At 35.7% G+C, this 18,902-nt stretch overlaps 1 protein-coding gene across 1 annotated transcript in view; it reads left to right on the top strand.

Moving 5' to 3' along the window:
• Il1rapl2 (interleukin 1 receptor accessory protein like 2) overlaps positions 1 to 18,336 on the top strand; it is a 1,274,770-nt gene extending 1,256,434 nt beyond the window's left edge. The window contains exons 9-10 of the mRNA XM_008852990.1: positions 5,491 to 5,661; positions 17,345 to 18,336. Coding sequence (XP_008851212.1) covers positions 5,491 to 5,661; positions 17,345 to 18,042 — 869 coding nt within the window. The 3' untranslated portion in view covers positions 18,043 to 18,336. The remainder of the gene's footprint in view (positions 1 to 5,490; positions 5,662 to 17,344) is intronic.
• The last annotated feature ends 566 nt before the right edge of the window (positions 18,337 to 18,902 follow it).

Below are 18,902 nucleotides of genomic sequence, written 5' to 3'. Positions count from 1 at the left end.
ATTATATATAATGTCCTCACCACTCAATTACCATAAACTTTGGAAATATGTATGTTGACTACCATAGGCAAGCTGAAATTTTTTAAAAATGCACTTTGTAAATAGTTAACTTAAAATCAATTTTATAGTGTTTATTTTCCTGTAATAATGGAAAGTAATGTTTTTCTTATCTTTTTGAATAACCACCTTACCATCAAGAAGTTTTAATTGTTTTGCTTTTTTATATACTGATAGATCAGACATCAATTTTTATTTGAAAAATAAGATTCTAATCTTATTACATAAGTACTAGTAATGAGTGTGTCTTAATTGACTTTTATATTTTGTTAGACAATTACATCAATATTCACTGATGAGTGCATATTCATTCCATTTTCAATCTGCATTTACTCTCAAATTATAGCTGAGTGTTTGAAGATGCTATAGAGTGACAAATTAAGGCTCATCCTGGTCATAATTATATGTATGAAAATATGGTCAATTATTTTGTGCTCCTATAAACAACAACTAAAAAATTTGACTTCTTACCTATGCATATAAAATAACTGAAACATACCACTAGGAAAGGTATACTGCCTATATAAAACATGAAATGGAGGCTCCTGTGATTCATTTGTTTTGAGTCACAATTATAATTTGTCAATCTCAGTAAAAGATTGTACAAATTATTAGGTTATTCTGTAGTAGTTATTTGCTGTCATTACCTATACCAAATTAAACATAGTAACTGATTGGTTGTAGTATGTGACATCAGATTAAGTACATGATAATGTTTTAGTTAGACAGTTGTATGCACAAGTACAAAACCTATTTGGTGGTTCCAGTATATAATGGAAGGAATTTAAGGGTTTCCATTGGAGAGGAGAGTTAAAATGTTTTATATATCAGATGAAATTTTGATGTTTGAGAACACAACCCCTGTAATAATCTAATTAAATACTAAAAACTCAACAAGTATGTGATAAAAGTGAATAAATGAAATTTTTTATTTTTAATGTGTGGCTGTTGACAATAAAGGTGGTGGTGATGCTGTGTTTGTGAGTGAGTGAGTGTGTGTGTGTGTGTGTGTGTGTGTGTGTGTGAAATGCCTGTAAATGAATATGTGAGAGCATGCATCCATGGTTTCTCATGCAGAAGCCAGAGGAAGTTATCATCTGCTCTATGTTTTATTTCATTAATATGGGGTCTCTGACTGAATTGGAAATTCTCCATTTCAGCCAGCCTTGCTGGCCAGTGAGCATTAAGGATCCTATGATGTCCACTATCACCCCAACACTAAGTTGAGAAGCACCTGACACATGCATGGATTTTTACATGAGTTCTAGGGATTGGAACTCAAGTCCTCCCTCATGCTTGAACACAAATCATGCTTACCCAATGACCTGAATAAACTAATTTTAACATTCTTTTAAAAACATACAGCTACGGGGCTGGCGAGGTGGCTCAGCGGTTAAGAACACTGGTTGTTTTTGCAGAAGACCCAGGTTCGAATCCCAGTACCCACATGGCAGCTAACAACTATCCATAATTCCAGTTCCAGGGAATCCGACAGCCTCTTCTGTCCTCCTTGGGCATTGCATGACACAGGTGCACTTACCTAAATGCAGGAAATACACATATACACATAAAATAAAAAAAATATATTAAAAAGTACAGCTTCTTGTTTCTAGTGTAATGTATCAGCTAAATAAGCTGCCAAATTCTTCATTACTTCATTTAATGATTTTGACAATTCATAAACATAACTTATTTTTACTATATACATTTTCTTCATTTTTTCTTTGACTATACCTACGTACACCACATATACATATACAATGTCATTATTCACACACACAAACATACACATGTATATATATAATTTTGTGTATGCAAGTGAATTTGTATATGTAGGGGGTTTATGTGTAGGTTCATTTTTGGGTGTGGGCACATGCTATAGATAAATACTCAGGCTGCTTCTACATTATGTTTGAGACAGGGCCCTCCATTTGACCTGAAAATTCACAATATATGCTAGGCCAGCTTGCAGAGATCCACGTATTTCCACCTCCCAAGTCACCATCGTAGGGACTGCAGATACACTCCTCTATGCTTGGCTTTATATGTGGGTTTTGGTGATCTGAACTCAGCTCCTCACTCTTGCAAGACAAGTAATAGATATTCATATAGGTAGGTAGGTAGATAGATAGATGATAGTGATAGATAGATAGATGATAAATAGATGATATATATAGATGCTAGATAGATGATTGATAGATAGATACATACATACATACATATGTGTGTGCTCCTACACACATATTCATATATACTTACATTTCATGCAAGTTGTTCTGGAGTTTGTTTTACAAAAATTATGCAACAAATTTTGATTTCTTAGCCAATTTTAATTTTATTTATTTTCAGCACACCAAAGATTGCTTCATATAGTTGATCATTTGGCTTTGTAGTAATTAAATATTTACTAAGCATCTACTACATTGCAGGCATTATGGATGAAGAATTCACTGATCGTCTCCATTTGGATCAACACTATATACACATGCTACACAGATATGTTAGGCACCAGGTGTAAAATAATCACAAGTTTACAAAGTTTTGCTCTCTTTAGAAACTAAGGGTTTAGCACTGTGCTTAGTACAGCTGCAGAAATACTGGGCTACCAAGCAGGAATGGCTTCCTGATGATAAACAGAATTAAAATTAGATCTTAAAACATGGAAGGACAGGTGTGACAACAAGAAAATTCCTCCACGAATAGTCTGGTCATCTTCATAATATCTTTCTTCATTAGGAGCAGCATAGTTATGGTGACCACTCTGCCAATCATCCTCCTTCCAACAGCTTGTCTGTGTTGTGCTCTATTTTCTGGTTCCTTAAGTAAGTTTAGTTAGCATGATTTAACACAGAAACCTCATTAATGCTGTGTAGAAAAGTGCTGTCACTGATCTGCCTCTAGGTTTGAAGACAATTGTCAAATTTTCTTTTAACCTTGTTTCCATCATGATTTTGCTTTTGCTTTATGGATCTTGTCGCTCTCTGTGAGAAACAGCTGTAGCTATTTGTGAAAATTTCTTGGCTTTCTACATAAGGCAAAAGTGCCTTTTAAAGCTGTGACATCTGCGTCATTTCTTGCTTACTAGTTGGCATTCTAGTTTCTGAGACATCTGACATGGTGGCTTTGAGAGTTCTTTTCCTGTTCTGACAAAGCACCATGAGCTCTTCATTAATCTTTAAGTGACATGACTGAAACGAAAGCAACCATTTTCCAAAAAGTGATGTGCTTTTACAAAGATAAGGAAAATGTATTATCCAGGTAGGTATGTCAGATATTAACATGTCAAAGACATGGGCACTCTTTGTCATAACTGATTTAGGATATGAAAATTTAGAAATAAATTATTACAAGAAAATTTTTGTATTTCACTGTTAAATTAGGACATAGGTGAAGCAACTGAAGATAGGACCAAGAATAAGTGAGTTCCAGCACAGTTGGAGGGCAAATATTCTATGCCTGGGTGCACAATGGGCCAAGGGTCTAAAATGTCTGGTAAGGTGGTGGATTGAGTCAGGCAACTACCACTGAATATGGAAAATCTCATAGTATATGTTTAACAAATCATTGTTAATTAATAGGTAGTAGAATTTAGATATGTTTGTAAGATGGGAAACCAGGGTCTGATCTGACATGGAGTTTGAGGCAGCAATAATATCCACCAAGAACCATGAAACAAATTCTGCTCATAGGAATAGAGCTGTTTGTCCTTTGGCCTGTTTTATTCTTCCAGCTGTGTATCATCGACAGCTTTGAGTCCCAGGTGAGTAATTATAGCTGGAGAAAGTCAAGGGCCTGCAGGTGCATCCTGCACTTGATTGGAGCAAGGGCAGAGGTGCTAGCATTTCCAGGAGGTTCTTACATTAGCATTGCTTATGAACATTTTCCATTCCAAGTATAGTTTTATGTACAACAGTGGAACGTGCCCAATTTTTAAGCCAAAATATCTCCTCACATATCCAGGACAGTATTTTGTGTGCATCTGCTTCTAGGCAATCAAGAAACCTAAGTAAGGGTATAGGCGCCTTTCATATACATAGGATGTGCTATGTATATAAGTTTTCATCTTGCTCTCAGACAGTATCATAACAGGGTTCTTTCTGTGTGGGAGTGGTGAGTGGTCAGATTATGCAAGAATTTGAACATAAATCCTATCTTAGATATGGCTAGATAGCAGTTTACATCTACTCCTATAATATAGCATATATATCTTGCTTCATCGTTATAGTTTATACCTGATTCAGCAGGTAGAAAAAATTAATAGCATTGGTAAGTAAATGAATAGTTGATTCTACAAAATGTCTTTTGGTGAGGTTTTAAGTATATTGTAATCAAATCTGTTTTAATGGAAATATTAACGTTATAAAAACATATGTCTACCAGTCTTTCAAAATTACTTTCAAGAAACCAGTATTAGGCATTACAAGTTTCACATGAACTTTTGGTCACTAAATTAATTTTTAAATATAATTTTTCTATAAATAAGGAAATTTGAAAATACCCTAACATTTATGACATGGCCTCTCTAAAGCCTATGGGGACTAATACAATGGGGAGCTGTATTCATCAGCATTTTGAATAAAAATATGCAAGCAAACATGCACATTTGTATGCTAGAGAAACTGGCTCTGTGCCAGTACAGCAAAGGAGAGGAAAAAAATTACACTGAGAAGCACACTTAACTCCCTGACTAAGAGTGTGAACAAAGGACCTAATTTGACCATATTGGAAGGATGTATATTTTGAAACAAAGGCTTCTTTTGGAACTTGTGTCAAATTAGTTGGCTATGGACTGACCAAGAATAACAAGCAATGCACTTGTATAAAACCCAGCTGCTATTTCTGATATTTGGTAATGAAGTCCTTTTTGTATATGAAGATGGTGACATTCACCAACTGGAAGTATGGCATATGCGGTGAGTAGGGTCTTCAGGACCAAAGCTGGATTATTTCAATCTTTCACACTTTAAGGCCCAGCCTCTTTTGGATCTCTTGCACATATTTGTGCAAATAAAGTATAGTCTGTGACTAAGTGACAGAGCCATGACAACTGGCACATAAAGTGCTCAAATCCATGACATTGGTCTCTTTAGTCCTGCATTCAAACATTCTGAGCTAATCATTTGCAAATATCATTGAATATCACAAATGTGTTTAGTCACCAAAATTAACAGTAGTTCTGTGCTTTAAGCTGCCCTGACTGTAACTGTTCCAGTGTGGTCCATAACAGTTTTAGTTCATATAATATGAACTATTTATGTTGAAATATATAATACATTATTTAGAATATAGCATATGAATTATTTTTCCAATTATTAAAGACAGTCACTAATTTCAATGTTTTCTTTAGCCTGTTAGTAGTTATAGACATATAATATCCGAAGAGAACCTGCTAATACTTATAACATTTTATTGTTGTTGCTGCTGTTCTTTAAGACAACAAGGAATATGATGCCTATCTATCTTACACAAAAGTGGATCAAGATACTTTAGATTGTGACAACCCTGAAGAAGAACAGTTTGCTCTTGAAATACTGCCAGATGTTCTAGAAAAACACTATGGATATAAACTCTTCATCCCAGAAAGGGATCTGATTCCAAGTGGAAGTAAGTAATTTCACATTTTGTATTTAAAACTTTCAGTTTCTTTCAGCAACTTACATGGACATATCAAGCATCAGAGCCAACTTTTTAGAAAATTGTATCTCAATAGATTTTTATTTCAAAATTCTGCTTAATGTGTACATTCTGACTTTAGAGTATCGGAGTTATTTTGAATGCATTCTCATAATTATTTTAATTGTGATTTTTAAAATTATACCTTGGTGGTATTTATTATATTGCTTTGGTGTCCTCAGAAATTTATAGTATTTCATTTTAAAATGTTGTATAATGCAGCTAAAACTACTTCAATGTGCTACATTTGCAAAGCTGGTCTTCTGTCATTGTGCTTCTAATTCTATCGACAATAAATGTCACTAAACTTTGAATCTTTGCCTTTAACCCTTGTTATTTACTATGCCATGTCACTCATTCACAGATTTATGAAAAAATCCACTTTAAAAGGTTTACGATGCCACTGGGTACAGTATTTTCCATATGTATTTAGTATTTAAATAAGTTTTAAGATGTGCCAGACGCTATAGACGTGACTGCTACTTTCAGTAATAGACATATTGCATCTACGTTTGAGCTTTCAGAGCAAATTAAGTTTCAAGTCAAAATATGGTATTTGTTTTTGTTAAAAACATGCACTTTGTTCAGAACATGTGTGTGGTAAAGTATAAGGAGAACAAGCGACTAAGATATGATCTTTGCCTTCAAAGAGCTTTGAAAATATCATTGAAGGAAAATAAAAGGTCCATAACTCTTTTGCATATGTCTCTGTTCAAATCCTTAATAGAGAAAGTTTGAACTGGTAAACAGAATTCAAAACAAATGTGATAATTACAAAATAAGAACTTTATCTTCAGTTCTTTTTCACAGCTAAAATAGCTTCACAAACATTATTTCACTTCAAACTTTCAGTTACCCTGTGTGCATGCATGTGCTTGTGTGCATATATGTGCATGCACGGGGGCGTGTGTGTGTGTGTGTGTGTGTGTGTGTGTGTGTGTGTGTGTGTGTAGAGAGAGAGAAGAGGGAGTGAGGGAGGGAGGGAGAGAGAGAGAGGATCTGGGAGTACATCTAGATCTCATTCTGCTAGGTTATGCTGTTCCTCAGTAATGTTTATTCAGATCATCATCATTTCACCATGATCATTAAGCTGCTGAGTGAGAAAAAGGAATGGACTGCTTTTTTATTATTTATATTTTTAGGAATCATGTGTATGTATGGTTTGTGTATATATCGATACATGCACTTATTGTCTTCTTTGGACCTTTCGGTATATTCAATATATTTCAATTATTTCCAAGTCTACTTTCCTGAAATATAAGAAGTCTCTAGGCTTCTTTTCTTTCTGTAATTTCTCCCATTTTCATAACTTGAAGCATCAGTTTATATCAATGCATTGCCCAAGAAATATCCTTCTGCCTCAGAATCATTGCTGGGCTTCAGTGTCTTTCTCCAAAAGCCACTGGCCCTCACATTTTTTCCATTCTCACATCTGCTACCCCAGCATGAAGCCTAGTTGTTCCTCAGATACTGATTTCGTCTCTACTTTCCTTATGCTTCCACCATTCTGGAGAGTTCATTCATATGTGCACATTCCCCATTATGCAAGATCCCTTCACAACTCTTCAGTGAAAAATCCATAGTAATCTCTCCTCTCCTATGTTTATGTTGTATGCATATTCCTTTTACTATAAATGTGTAGACTTGTGATATTTTGTTTCATTTTGTAACTTTGTATAGCTTTCCATTTCTTTACATCTTATAAGGAAGATTATATAAATTCTATTAGCAGTGTACTGCACTTCATTTATCATAACAATTCTATTGTCTAATAAGATTTAAAGTCGTTTGGTACTTGACAGGTACTTTCAACAGTGTTGGCTCGAGAGAAAGAGTAATGAAAAATCAAGGCCTTTATGTTTTTTTAAGACAGTGTTTGAAAGGCATTCTTTCAATGTTTATTTTTATTGAAATTTTGCCCATTTTATACTATACATCTTAACCATATTTAGACCCTGTCCCTTATCTGCACCACCCCCCACCCCATAGCCCAATAGCAGGATTTCATGCCTCTGTCATTCATGTATGTTAAGAGCTATCAAGTCCTTTGCGTACCCAGATGTCCTTCACTGTGAGTTCACCTACCGGAGCCTGTTCAGTTTATCTAGAATCACTCCCTTAAGAAGATCAACTCTCCCTCACCTAGCAGTGATCAACTGCCTGTAGTTCTTTGCCAAATTTGGGGCCTCCCGCTCATTTCCCCAGGTCTGTGCTGGTTTTTGTCAGTTTGCATGGGTGTTGTGCATGCTGTCATGATAGTTGTATGATCATATGAGTAATGAACTTTATTAAACTTAGAAATTCTACCAATTCATTTGACATGATAATGTGGTAAACTGTATAAGGCATTACTGCATTATGAAAGCAGAGTCAATATTATATGTCAAATCATCTTCAATATTACTCAGTATTTTGCTGCCTCTTCTGCATTCTTGCATTCTTTAATTGCTAACAACACAATATAAACCTTCTCTCAGCTTCCACTAAAACTGAAAAATGTCAGTATTCATGTCTGAACATTTGAACATTAATGACCTTCTGAACTGGAAGACTGTGCTTTATCCATTATGCCCATTAGAAAGGGAAATAAAGATCACATAGAGCACAGGTGCTCCACTTTAGTTAAGACCCAGTAGATGACAATTGCTTAATATACCAAGTGCACTCAGCCTTTATTCTAAGAGCACATGTAGCCAAGGACTGCTAAGCATAAGCCTAGTTCAAAGACAGAGGATTTTATTCAGTATTTTGATGTACTGCATAAGATAAGATATAGTCATCTAGTTAGGTAATCATCATCATTATTATTTAAATAATTCAACATAAAAACCCCAAGATGATGTCATCAGGATGACAGAGATTTGATCGTCCATAGAAGATAATTATCAATTTTTTCAGATTATACAAACATCAGACTGAGCAGGGACTTGATTCTGGGTACAAGATGGCACACAAGAATATTTCTTTCACAGTCAGCCATTTGGGAAATCTATACAATTTTTAGATGCAACCACTGGAGGGTGTTTTCTTTTAATCCTTCCTTCCTGAACTAGGAAATTCATGTTCTCTAAATTCCGATTTGTGAGTGTAACCTGCGGAGGTTCTTAAAAAGGCCCTTTGACAATTTTTCTTTTCCATCAACATTTCACTGCTAGCTGAGCAGTCACCATGTCACGATTAACGAGTTTTTCCTTGGCATTTTTAGCACACATTCAGGAAGTCCATGAAGTATATGAATAATATACTTGATTTACACATGAATGACAGAGTACAACATTTTGGACTTGGTGTGTGTATGTTATTAAAGAAGCTTCTGTGGTCTGAATTTGCAGCCATTGGTACAGATTTAACAGGTTATGCTATATAAATATAGACACATTCCTGTGGAGGGAAAATCCTAGTTACAATATTATAAGCTGTTTTTGTCCCTCACATCTCATTTAACACATATTGACCTAAGACTATTTCTTCCTCCAAAACTACCAATGAGACCTCTGAGGACCATAAAAGCAAACATCACAAGATCATCCTTCAGCTACAACAATAACTTTCTATGAATCAAATTAACAAAGTGTGTCATAGAAACCCATTTATGCTTAATGTCATTCCTTTTCATGTACCTTCACTTATTTCTGTGCCGGTCTCAAGGTACACCAATTCAGACTTGTCAACTTATAAACCTTTCCAATGCACAGTTTCAAAAGTATATAAATCTCCTCTTTCTCTCCCTGTCCTTCTCTGTCCTCTCTCCAAGAAGAGTTTTCAAAACACACAGATACAAAGATGTTGCCTTCCCAGATGAACTGGGGTTCTCCATACTTTTCCCACACACCTAATGGGAAAATACTGTTGTTTGTTTTTTATGACCCAAAAGATTGAGATGTTGACACAAATAATTTTCCTAAATGCTGAACCTAGGTCTTCAGTTCTGGACATTATTTTCTTGGCAGTGAATACCTTTCCATTCTTGAGCCTATGGCCAGGTTCTTCCTTATGTTTTCTCAGGTTGGGTGCCTAATGTGGCAAGAATTTCTACTTTCCAGTAAAAGTTTGGTCTATTTCTTCCCAGACTAGAAACATCTGTCCCTGAGAACAGTAAAAGCAACTTTGCTGCCAACAAGCATCTGTATGTCAGAAATGACAAGCAACCCAAAGAAAGCCAGATAGAAAACACCCTGCTCAAACTGCCTAGAGACACAAACTTGAGAAGTAGAGATTTTCTCACCCCTGCAGCTGCTGAGTTTTGTGGTATAAAGTATTCTACACAGAGCACATTGTGTTCATGGGGCCTAGTGAATCCTTGAGGAATGAACAGATGTGCTCTGAGGCTGACATGTGACCAACAAAAACCAGCTGTGCAAGTGAGATCCTGAAATTGAGGACATTGTTGGACAAGCACCATTTAGGCTCTTGGATCCATCTTATCTCAGTGTTTCTGTAGCGATTAAGAAACATAAAATTATAAAAGGTTTATGGAATCAGGCTGATGCCCACTTGTCAGAAGAAGAAAACAAAACTCTAAGGCTAAGGGAAGAAAAAAATCTGATAGTCTTTGTTTATCCTTAAAAAAAATCACTTAAAGTATATGGACAATATTTATTAACAATTATAGTTTAAGCCAATTCTGACAGAAGCTTGGACAAAATTAAGTACACTGTGTGAGTGTACTTGAAGAAGAAAAAATCCTCAAAGGCTTTTCAATTTCTCCTTCTATTCATGGGAAGATTTGGGGTATCTCCACATGAATTAGTCAAGATTATACCATAGAAAGTCACTAGTCTGGTAAAATATTATCATGCATATGGCTAACCAACAATGTCCATTGAAATTAGATATCTAAATTTGGCCTCAAATATAACATTGTTTTTCTACTTGTTTCCATGCTCCAATATTCATGAGTTTCTCTCAATCGATAATCCTAGGACTCCACTAATTTCAAGGAAAACACCTATCATATCTGATAGCATTCTTACATTTGGTAGACTTACCTCACTAGTCTATCTTCAGTCTTTTACTGCTTAGGACTAGCCATGCGATCGTGCTGACAATGAAATGACAAATGACTGGAGAATACATCTGGTGTCAGATGATCCCTAGTCACTTCTGAAGTGAGGCATGCAAAAAACATTTCGTACATGGATCTCTAAGTGTTCTTTGCCAGTAGTTCCTCTAATAGCTGAACCGATTGGACATCATTCAAGTAAGTTGTCCTTGGGGAATAATAAAATCCTTTTCCAGGCAATCTAATGTCCGTGACCTAAAAAGTGTGAGGCAGAGGTCACATGTACAACCAAGGAAATTTAACACATTGTGTAAAAATTACTCAAATAGAATGAAATTAGATGTGTTGACAATTTCCTTCATCTGAGAGATGAGAGAGAGAGAGAGAGAGAGAGAGAGAGAGAGAGAGAGAGAATGAATGTGCATGAGAGAGGAAACTGTATTTTGATCTTCTTAAAAATTTGCTAAGGTTAATGGATGAGTTTTCTCATCAACACTTAACGTAGAGGCTAGGATCCACTTTTTAAAACTTCAATCAGGAAATGGAGGTCAAAGTCTGGGAATTAAAGAAAAAACAGCAAATGAGAATATAACAATTTAAGCACTGAAGGAAATATGGAAAAGTCTCCATAAGTAACAATAGCTTTGTCTCATAGTCTATGAAGTTATATAAGTGGGAATTAGTTGTGTATACATGTTTTTCGGGCTTGAGAGGAAGGGAAAAAAGAAGTCAGATAGGTCATTTTAGAGTATGTCTTTTTTACATTCGACTTTCTCTTTCTTTGGGTATACTCTGAATGTGTCTCCTTACTTACCTTTCCTCTGAAAGAGAACAGAAAAGGGACAGCATTCTAAGGTGGATTTTTCCCCTTAGTCATGCCTCCTTATCCACCTATATGTGAAATGAAAAAGCAAATATTAAGAATTCACTACCAGAAATAAGGCCTTCAAAGTCACATGCGGATAGAAAAAAAATTCCCTGGAAACACAGGATCTCAACAAGTCCAAGTTAACTATTCATATATTCACTGTTCATAATTCTGTAGGATCCTTATACTAGTTAAGAACAAAACTCTCGCTGTTTGTTAAATATCATGCTAAGAATTTGAGGGAGTTAGGGAAAAGGGGAGGTTTTTTTGCAGAACACATAGTATCACACAGGAAATGGCCACACACACACATACACACCTGGCTAAATAAAAATTGTGGAACCTCAACCTCTGTAGCAGATAACAGAATACTACATCTGCCAGGAGAATCAAAACACCAAATCCTACAGATCAGGTAACACACAGTCACCTTGTTAACTCTTCCTGTTGTTTAGTACTTATCTTTTAATAATAAAGCACTATTTTCATGGAGACTATAATAAAATGTACCTTACTATAAGCCTCTTTATACGCTAAGGCTCTAATAACTGTTCCACAGTTATATAGTAGTGAAAATACATTTTTCTTGCTATATGGGAAAATATATAGATTTTTAACTTAATTCTTCATATATTAGACTATATTAAAAAATCGTTGTTAATGATTATCACTTAGCTAATGTTCACCAAAAGATAAAGGGGAATGATACGTATTGATGCATCTTGTCTCACTCTAATGATGTTTGTTTTTATTTAATAGCTGTACATAATTATGAATTTAAACATCAAATTACTATCATTTGAATCTAGCAAAGTAAGCTATATCATATGTATATCCTACATATTTGACTTTTTAACCTAAAAAATATGCCACATGCTCTGATAATAACCATGACATAAGTGAAAGTACTGATAAAAATAATTTATATGGAAAAAATTAATAATCCTGAAACAAGTGCAAGTACCAGTACAAAAATAATTTACAGAGAGCTAATTGATTAAGTTGCAAAAGTAGATGGTTAGTAGCCAGTAGGTAGACCACAAAAGAATCCACGAGTGTTTATACTCTCCTGTGCTTTCTACAACTGCAGCACAGTCAGAGGCTTAGAATGTGAAAAAGAGTATTGAGATTTTTAGAGCATATGTTTCCCTATACAAGCAATTTCTTGGGATTGCTAGTCTTTCCATTTCTAGATTATCTGTATTTTCATCCATTTTACCCTTTTGCTTTATTAACAAGCATGGCTCATTTTCAAGTCATTTTTCTTTAATCCTTCAGCTCTAAATGTGTTGACGTTTTCTTTTATATAATTCCTCCTGAGAGAGATTTTAAAATCAAATTTGCCTTCCTTAACATCAGTAAGGGTGTAGTAGTCACTCTCACGGATATCCACCAATACTGATTCTACCCGCATGTACACGGGCAAAAAGAAGGTCTAGTGACAAGACGTTTTCTTTGAAAATGTTTTGAAAACAACCTCTGGCTAAGACAAAAAGACAAAAGTTATTTGCATTGGCACTTACAATGTGAAAATGTCTCTTATGCTAAATTAGGTACCTCTATCAAAATTTCATTCAATATGTTTTTCTTCTACTAATTGTGAAGATCATGAATAGGTTAAATGCACTTGATTGGCTTTGTTTCATGCCTGATATTATTCTGCTGTGGTTTCACAGGCTTTTCTAGAGAAACCGAAGATTACCAGACACAGCCCCCTTTGGTCTTCTCTGGCATCAGAAGTTACTGCAAGCAAAAATTTGCAAAGACATGACTTTGTGACCTTTTATTAAAGGAATATTATATATTTTATGTGGGAAAAAGACAGAATCTTTAAGAGATTCTTGCTTCTCTTTTGCTAAATTTGCCTGAACAAGTTGGGGCAAGATGTACTGAGTATTCATATGTACTGGGAATTAAAAAAAAATGTTTCTTTATTATTTCTTTGTGGTAACAAGCTTTTTAAAACGTTTTCTGAAGGTTTCTAAAATGTCTCCCACAAAACCACAGCCTGCCATGCAAACCCAACTGCCTGAAATGCCTGTTGGGGACTGTGCTTTGGACCAGCAATATCTTAACTTTATACTTGTTTCTGGTTAGTTTATTTGGAACTGTTCCAAGCCTAACCACCCTGACTGGTCTCTAATTCAGGTGGTAAATCTCTGCTAAAGGTCCAGATGATAAATATTTTAAGATTTGTGGATCACATCTGCTGTCCCCTGCATCATATTCATCTTATTCATCATCTTTTAAAATCATAGCCTTTTAAAAATAAAAAAAAAAGTCACTTGTTGCTCATGGATCACACCAAATCAAGACATTGGCTTTAATGGATTCAGGTTCAAATCACAGTCACTAGATACTGATACGCAACCCCACGATGAGGGGAAAATGATCTTGGGAACTTGCTTCATTCACAGAGCCAACAGCAGCTCCCTAGCTAAAGATAAAGAAGTACACTTCTTGAAATCTGCGTGGTTTGTTTCCTCTTCATTTAGGAGCATTTTTTCATTATAGCTAGATTCATGTTTTTTCCCAAAGGAAAAGAAAAAGGATTAAGAAAAGAGGGAGCGAGGAACAAGGAGAGAACAGGGACAAGAAAGGAAGGGGAAAAGAAGAAAGGAAAAAAAGAGGAAGAAAGAAACCAGGGAGTCTAAAGAAGAGATGGGAAGAACAGAAAAAGAAAAAAGGAAGAGAGCAAGAGGTAGAGAAAGGAGAGAAGGAAAGGGAGAAAAACAGAGAGAAGCAAACACAGAGAGAGAGCCAGAATATTAGAGCAAGGGCACAGTCTCTCCTTCTTTTCCACAGAGCCAGGCAGCTCTTAGAGGCACCTCCCCAGCTGCTTTCAAACATTGAGGTTGCTGCCCAGCCACTGATCACCATCCCAAGAAGTGAAATGTGGGCTTCACATCTGAAAACTTCCACTTGGTTTTTTACCAAGTGAAGTGGAACACAAAATACAAGGCCCAAGGAAATGGCTTGTGTTTTCTTTGGGATGCTTGGGCTGTCTACTGGGGGAATTTTTTGATGTACTGACCAACTTCAGTGCATATGATTAATGTATATATAGGGCAAACCAGGATAATTCAGAACTCTTTTTCTACCACAGCAGGTTTTCAGTCAGAATTATCTGGATGCTTGCCTCAACTCTCCACTAGGCTTTGCCAGGATAAGCACAGTCAGGGTAGTATGCAGGAGACAGGGACCACTCCCTCTCTCTAAGGTTCCTTCAACACCCACACCTTGTGAACCTGACCATAGTGGAATCTGTCTGGATATATTTCTTCTGTGACCAAATATAAATTCTAGGTAACAAGTCCCTCAGAATACACCCCCCAAACCCCAGTGTCACATTTTACTTAGCCAAAAATGGAAAAATATGATAGATGACTGAACTGGGAGAACTACACTAATGGGAAAAAATATTTTACAGTCTTTTCTTCTGCATCCCAGGAAGAGGTTAGCAAAGCCAATGTCCACAATTGCTCAATTGAAGTAATTGGTACATATGTGCATAACTTGTTTTGGACTTCATGAGCTTGAATTGTAATTTCTCTAAAAGCAGAGATGTGTAGATAAAACTTTTTTCTAAAGTTTTACTTTTTCTACCAAAAGTAAAGCTTAAAACTACACTTATAGTATATCTTAGCATAAAAATAGTGTTGGGCCTGGAGGTATATATTTCTCTGATGGCTGACAAGGTATGTACAATACTTCTTTTAAAAATCAAATTATAGGCTTCAATTAATGAGAGAAGCATAGTAGTAAAAAACAACCTCTTGGTAAATTATTTGTAAAAAGAAGTTCTATGAAATTAACAAATTAACCCATTGTTTATCTAATAAAAATGTACCCTCATTACTCTTGCACTGACATGATTCTGGGTTTGGGTTTTGGTTTATTTTGTTTTGGAGAAAAGGTGAAAAAGAATAACAGGAAAGATGCATGACAGTTTATTTTACTGTATCTTACAGATCCAACTTCTAATGATGAAGCTTCCCACATAACTTCTTTCTTTTTGGGAGCAGAAAGGAAGGAAGAAAATGAAGAGTCAGAGCTGTTGATACATTGAGATAGTATTTTTCCACTCTACTGAAACTCTCTACCTTTCCTTCCATTCTGTTTCACCAGTTCTCTAAGTGACAATTAGAGTGATAAACTTCCTCATTGCTGCTCATCCCACCCTGGTGTTTTTGTTTTGTGTTGGTTTGTTTTAGCAGATTTTACTGCTGACTTTCTCCCTGAATACATAATCTCTAAAGGAAAAACATTCAAAATTCTTCAGATGTTGCATCCTGACTCAAGCAGCCACCTTATTTCTTCACTTGCTGCTGATGTTACTGCATGAGAATGTCCCGGAATATATTAAATCAAAACAAAACAGCATTAACAAAAAATTGTTACATGGACAATTCTATGTATCTCTTTAAACAGACTTTTTTGTTGTTTGTTTATCAGTAGGGTATGTAGAAAGTTTGCTCATTATTGCTTTTGAAAGGTTTCATCTTGCCAAGTGCTGAAAATACAACCCTGGACAAAGATCATCTGTCAAATATGCATCAGTAAAATAAGTTTCTCTTTTTAAATGGCTTGTACTGAGCTGTCTGGTGTCCCCACACTGTATGCCCAATGTGACTTCTTGAAAGCAGGCTGTAACCTTGGGCAGATTTGTAGTGACAAATGTTGCTATGCTTCTATAAGCACTGCTTCTGCTAAAGGGCACTGTGCATTAGACAAGGCCTCATGCTCTGTTTAGTAAAGAGTGCTTTCTGCTGCAGCACCTGTGTCCAAGTCTCCATTTGTTAACGACACACATATGTGCATTTCCTTTTTTGGCATGTGAGACTTTGGGAAGCATGATTACAAAATGTTTAATGCAAATCTAGAGGCAGTTGAGCATTCTTCTATATGAAAAAGCCATAACATATATCTACCTTGCTTTCAGAATTGCAACACTAAATAGGGCAAAGACACATTTGTCGGTAAGACAGCCTCCTTGCCCTACTTCCTAGTCTTTCTACACTACACTCTTCACTCTTCTTCCATGGAACAAATAACAGAAACTGATTCCTATTTATCTCACAAACACACAACACTTTCCTGTCTCTTAGCTTGAAAGACAAAAATGAGGACTTAAGGCTACAAGTGACAGAAGTATTCTGAGAAATATGGTGACTGTGATTCTATAAGAGAATTCCCACCATCTCTATAGCACAATTCATCTCTCATGTGGTTAGTAAACATAGCTTCTCTGTTCAGTAGTTGAAAGCGAGGGTTCATATGTACAGTTAATATCTGTCAACTAAAAGTCATGAATAAAAAGGACACAAAAGGGGTGGACGGGAAACTCCAAAGTATGATAACTTTGTTAAGTATTCAGTTTCCTTTTCAACAATGAGTTGATTGCCTATTCACTTAGAGTATTAACTAGGCTGGACACGTGCCATGAATTAAGTGATTAAATTACATAAAAAGCACTGGAATACACCTAAGCTCTGAAGAAGCCATTTGTATTGGTCACCAGGACACTGTAAGTAGTCATAAGGGGGGAGAAAATAAGAATTTAAGCAGTTTGTTTAAATTTCTTATTTGTTACAGAAATGGGCTTTCTGAATATGCAACACAAAAAAGAAAATGTGAGGGGCTTTTGTGAAAGATGAATATTTGCTATCCTAGAATGCAAACTTAATGCTTTAAAGTCTGGAAATGTCTTTGTTTTACTTTTTCTCTCTTTCTGTGATTTGTAGCATACGTTGAAGATCTCACAAGATGTGTTGAGCAAAGCAGAAGACTTATTATCGTGCTAACTCCAGACTATATTCTCAGACGAGGATGGAGTATTTTTGAACTGGAAAGCAGACTCCATAACATGCTAGTCAGTGGTGAAATCAAAGTGATTTTGATTGAGTGTACAGAATTGAAAGGAAAGGTGAATTGCCAGGAAGTGGAATCACTAAAGCGAAGCATCAAACTTCTATCACTGATCAAGTGGAAGGGACCCAAAAGCAGCAAATTAAATTCTAAGTTTTGGAAGCACTTAGTGTATGAAATGCCCATCAAGAAAAAAGAAACGCTATCCCATTGCCATGCTCTAGACTCTGCGGAGCAAGGGCTTTTTGGCGAACTCCAGCCTCTACCCTCAATTGCCATGACCAATACCTCGGCCTCTATGGCACCGTCTCAAGCTGAGCTCCCTGAATTCCATCACTCAGATTCAATGCAAATGAGGCACTGTTGCAGAGGATATAAACATGAAATGCCAAGCACCACCTTGCCACTACCATCTTTAGGCAACCACCACACTTACTGCAACTTGCCACTAACACTACTCAATGGACAACTACCCCTTAATAACGCTCTGAAGGATACAGAGGAAATTCCTAGGAACAATTCCCTTTTACCTTTATCATCCAAAGAGCTGAGCTTCACCAGTGATATTTGGTAGTGAAAAAATCCTCAGTTCCTCTGAAAAGCTATATGAGCACACAGAGTATGTAGTGTACGAAGCATAAATACACCTAATAACACTGAGGTGCTGAAAAACTAAAGAAAAAGGCACAAAAATCACGTTTGTACTTATATATTTTTGTTTACATTTCCAGAACTGTGGGGGAAAAGAAGATCTTCCTTTTGTAGTATGTCACCTTGCCTCAGTGTACAGTTTTGATTTTTTTTCCTGAAATGAAAGAAAATTTTAAATTGTGACATTTTAGAGCATGTTTTATGCCACATGGACTGCAACGATTGTGTAAGATACCTTTTCCCATATTTATGAATATTTCAGAATCTAAATGGTAGTTTTTAAAAGGAAATCTTAAAGACTCATTGAATTTGAAAATCCTGAGTGAAGTTTTCAGGGAAAAGAAAACTTCTATAAACTAAAAGAAAAATTGAGAATTATAAAGGATAAATGTTCAGACAGCCAATTGGAAGATTATTTGTAGAGGATGATCAGTTGAAAAAAAAATATGTGATAGAAATGTTTAGAACTTCTTCAACATAATGGACAATTCTTGTAAACTAAATCAAAAGCTTGTAATAATAGCTTTTAGTTTCATTACACAAGCACATCATCAGTAGACAAACTGATAAGTAGGTGAACAATGTGCTTTTCTTAAGATAATGAATAGACAGCTCTGAGCTCCTTTAGGATGATTTTTAATAAGCTTTATGACTTTCTGGCTCATTTTTAAATGTTTTACAATTTTGAAAACACACTGTAAAGTACACATTTTACTGTTTTCTAACAAATTCAAATTGGAATATTTTTTCCAAACAATCTCTGGACGTGCTCTAAGTTTTACG

Source organism: Nannospalax galili, unplaced genomic scaffold, assembly GCF_000622305.1.
Source record: "Nannospalax galili isolate Female #2095 unplaced genomic scaffold, S.galili_v1.0 scaffold25, whole genome shotgun sequence".
Lineage (NCBI taxonomy): Eukaryota > Metazoa > Chordata > Mammalia > Rodentia > Spalacidae > Nannospalax > Nannospalax galili.
Note: the sequence above shows the minus strand (reverse complement) of the source record. Positions and strands in the feature narration are given on the sequence as shown.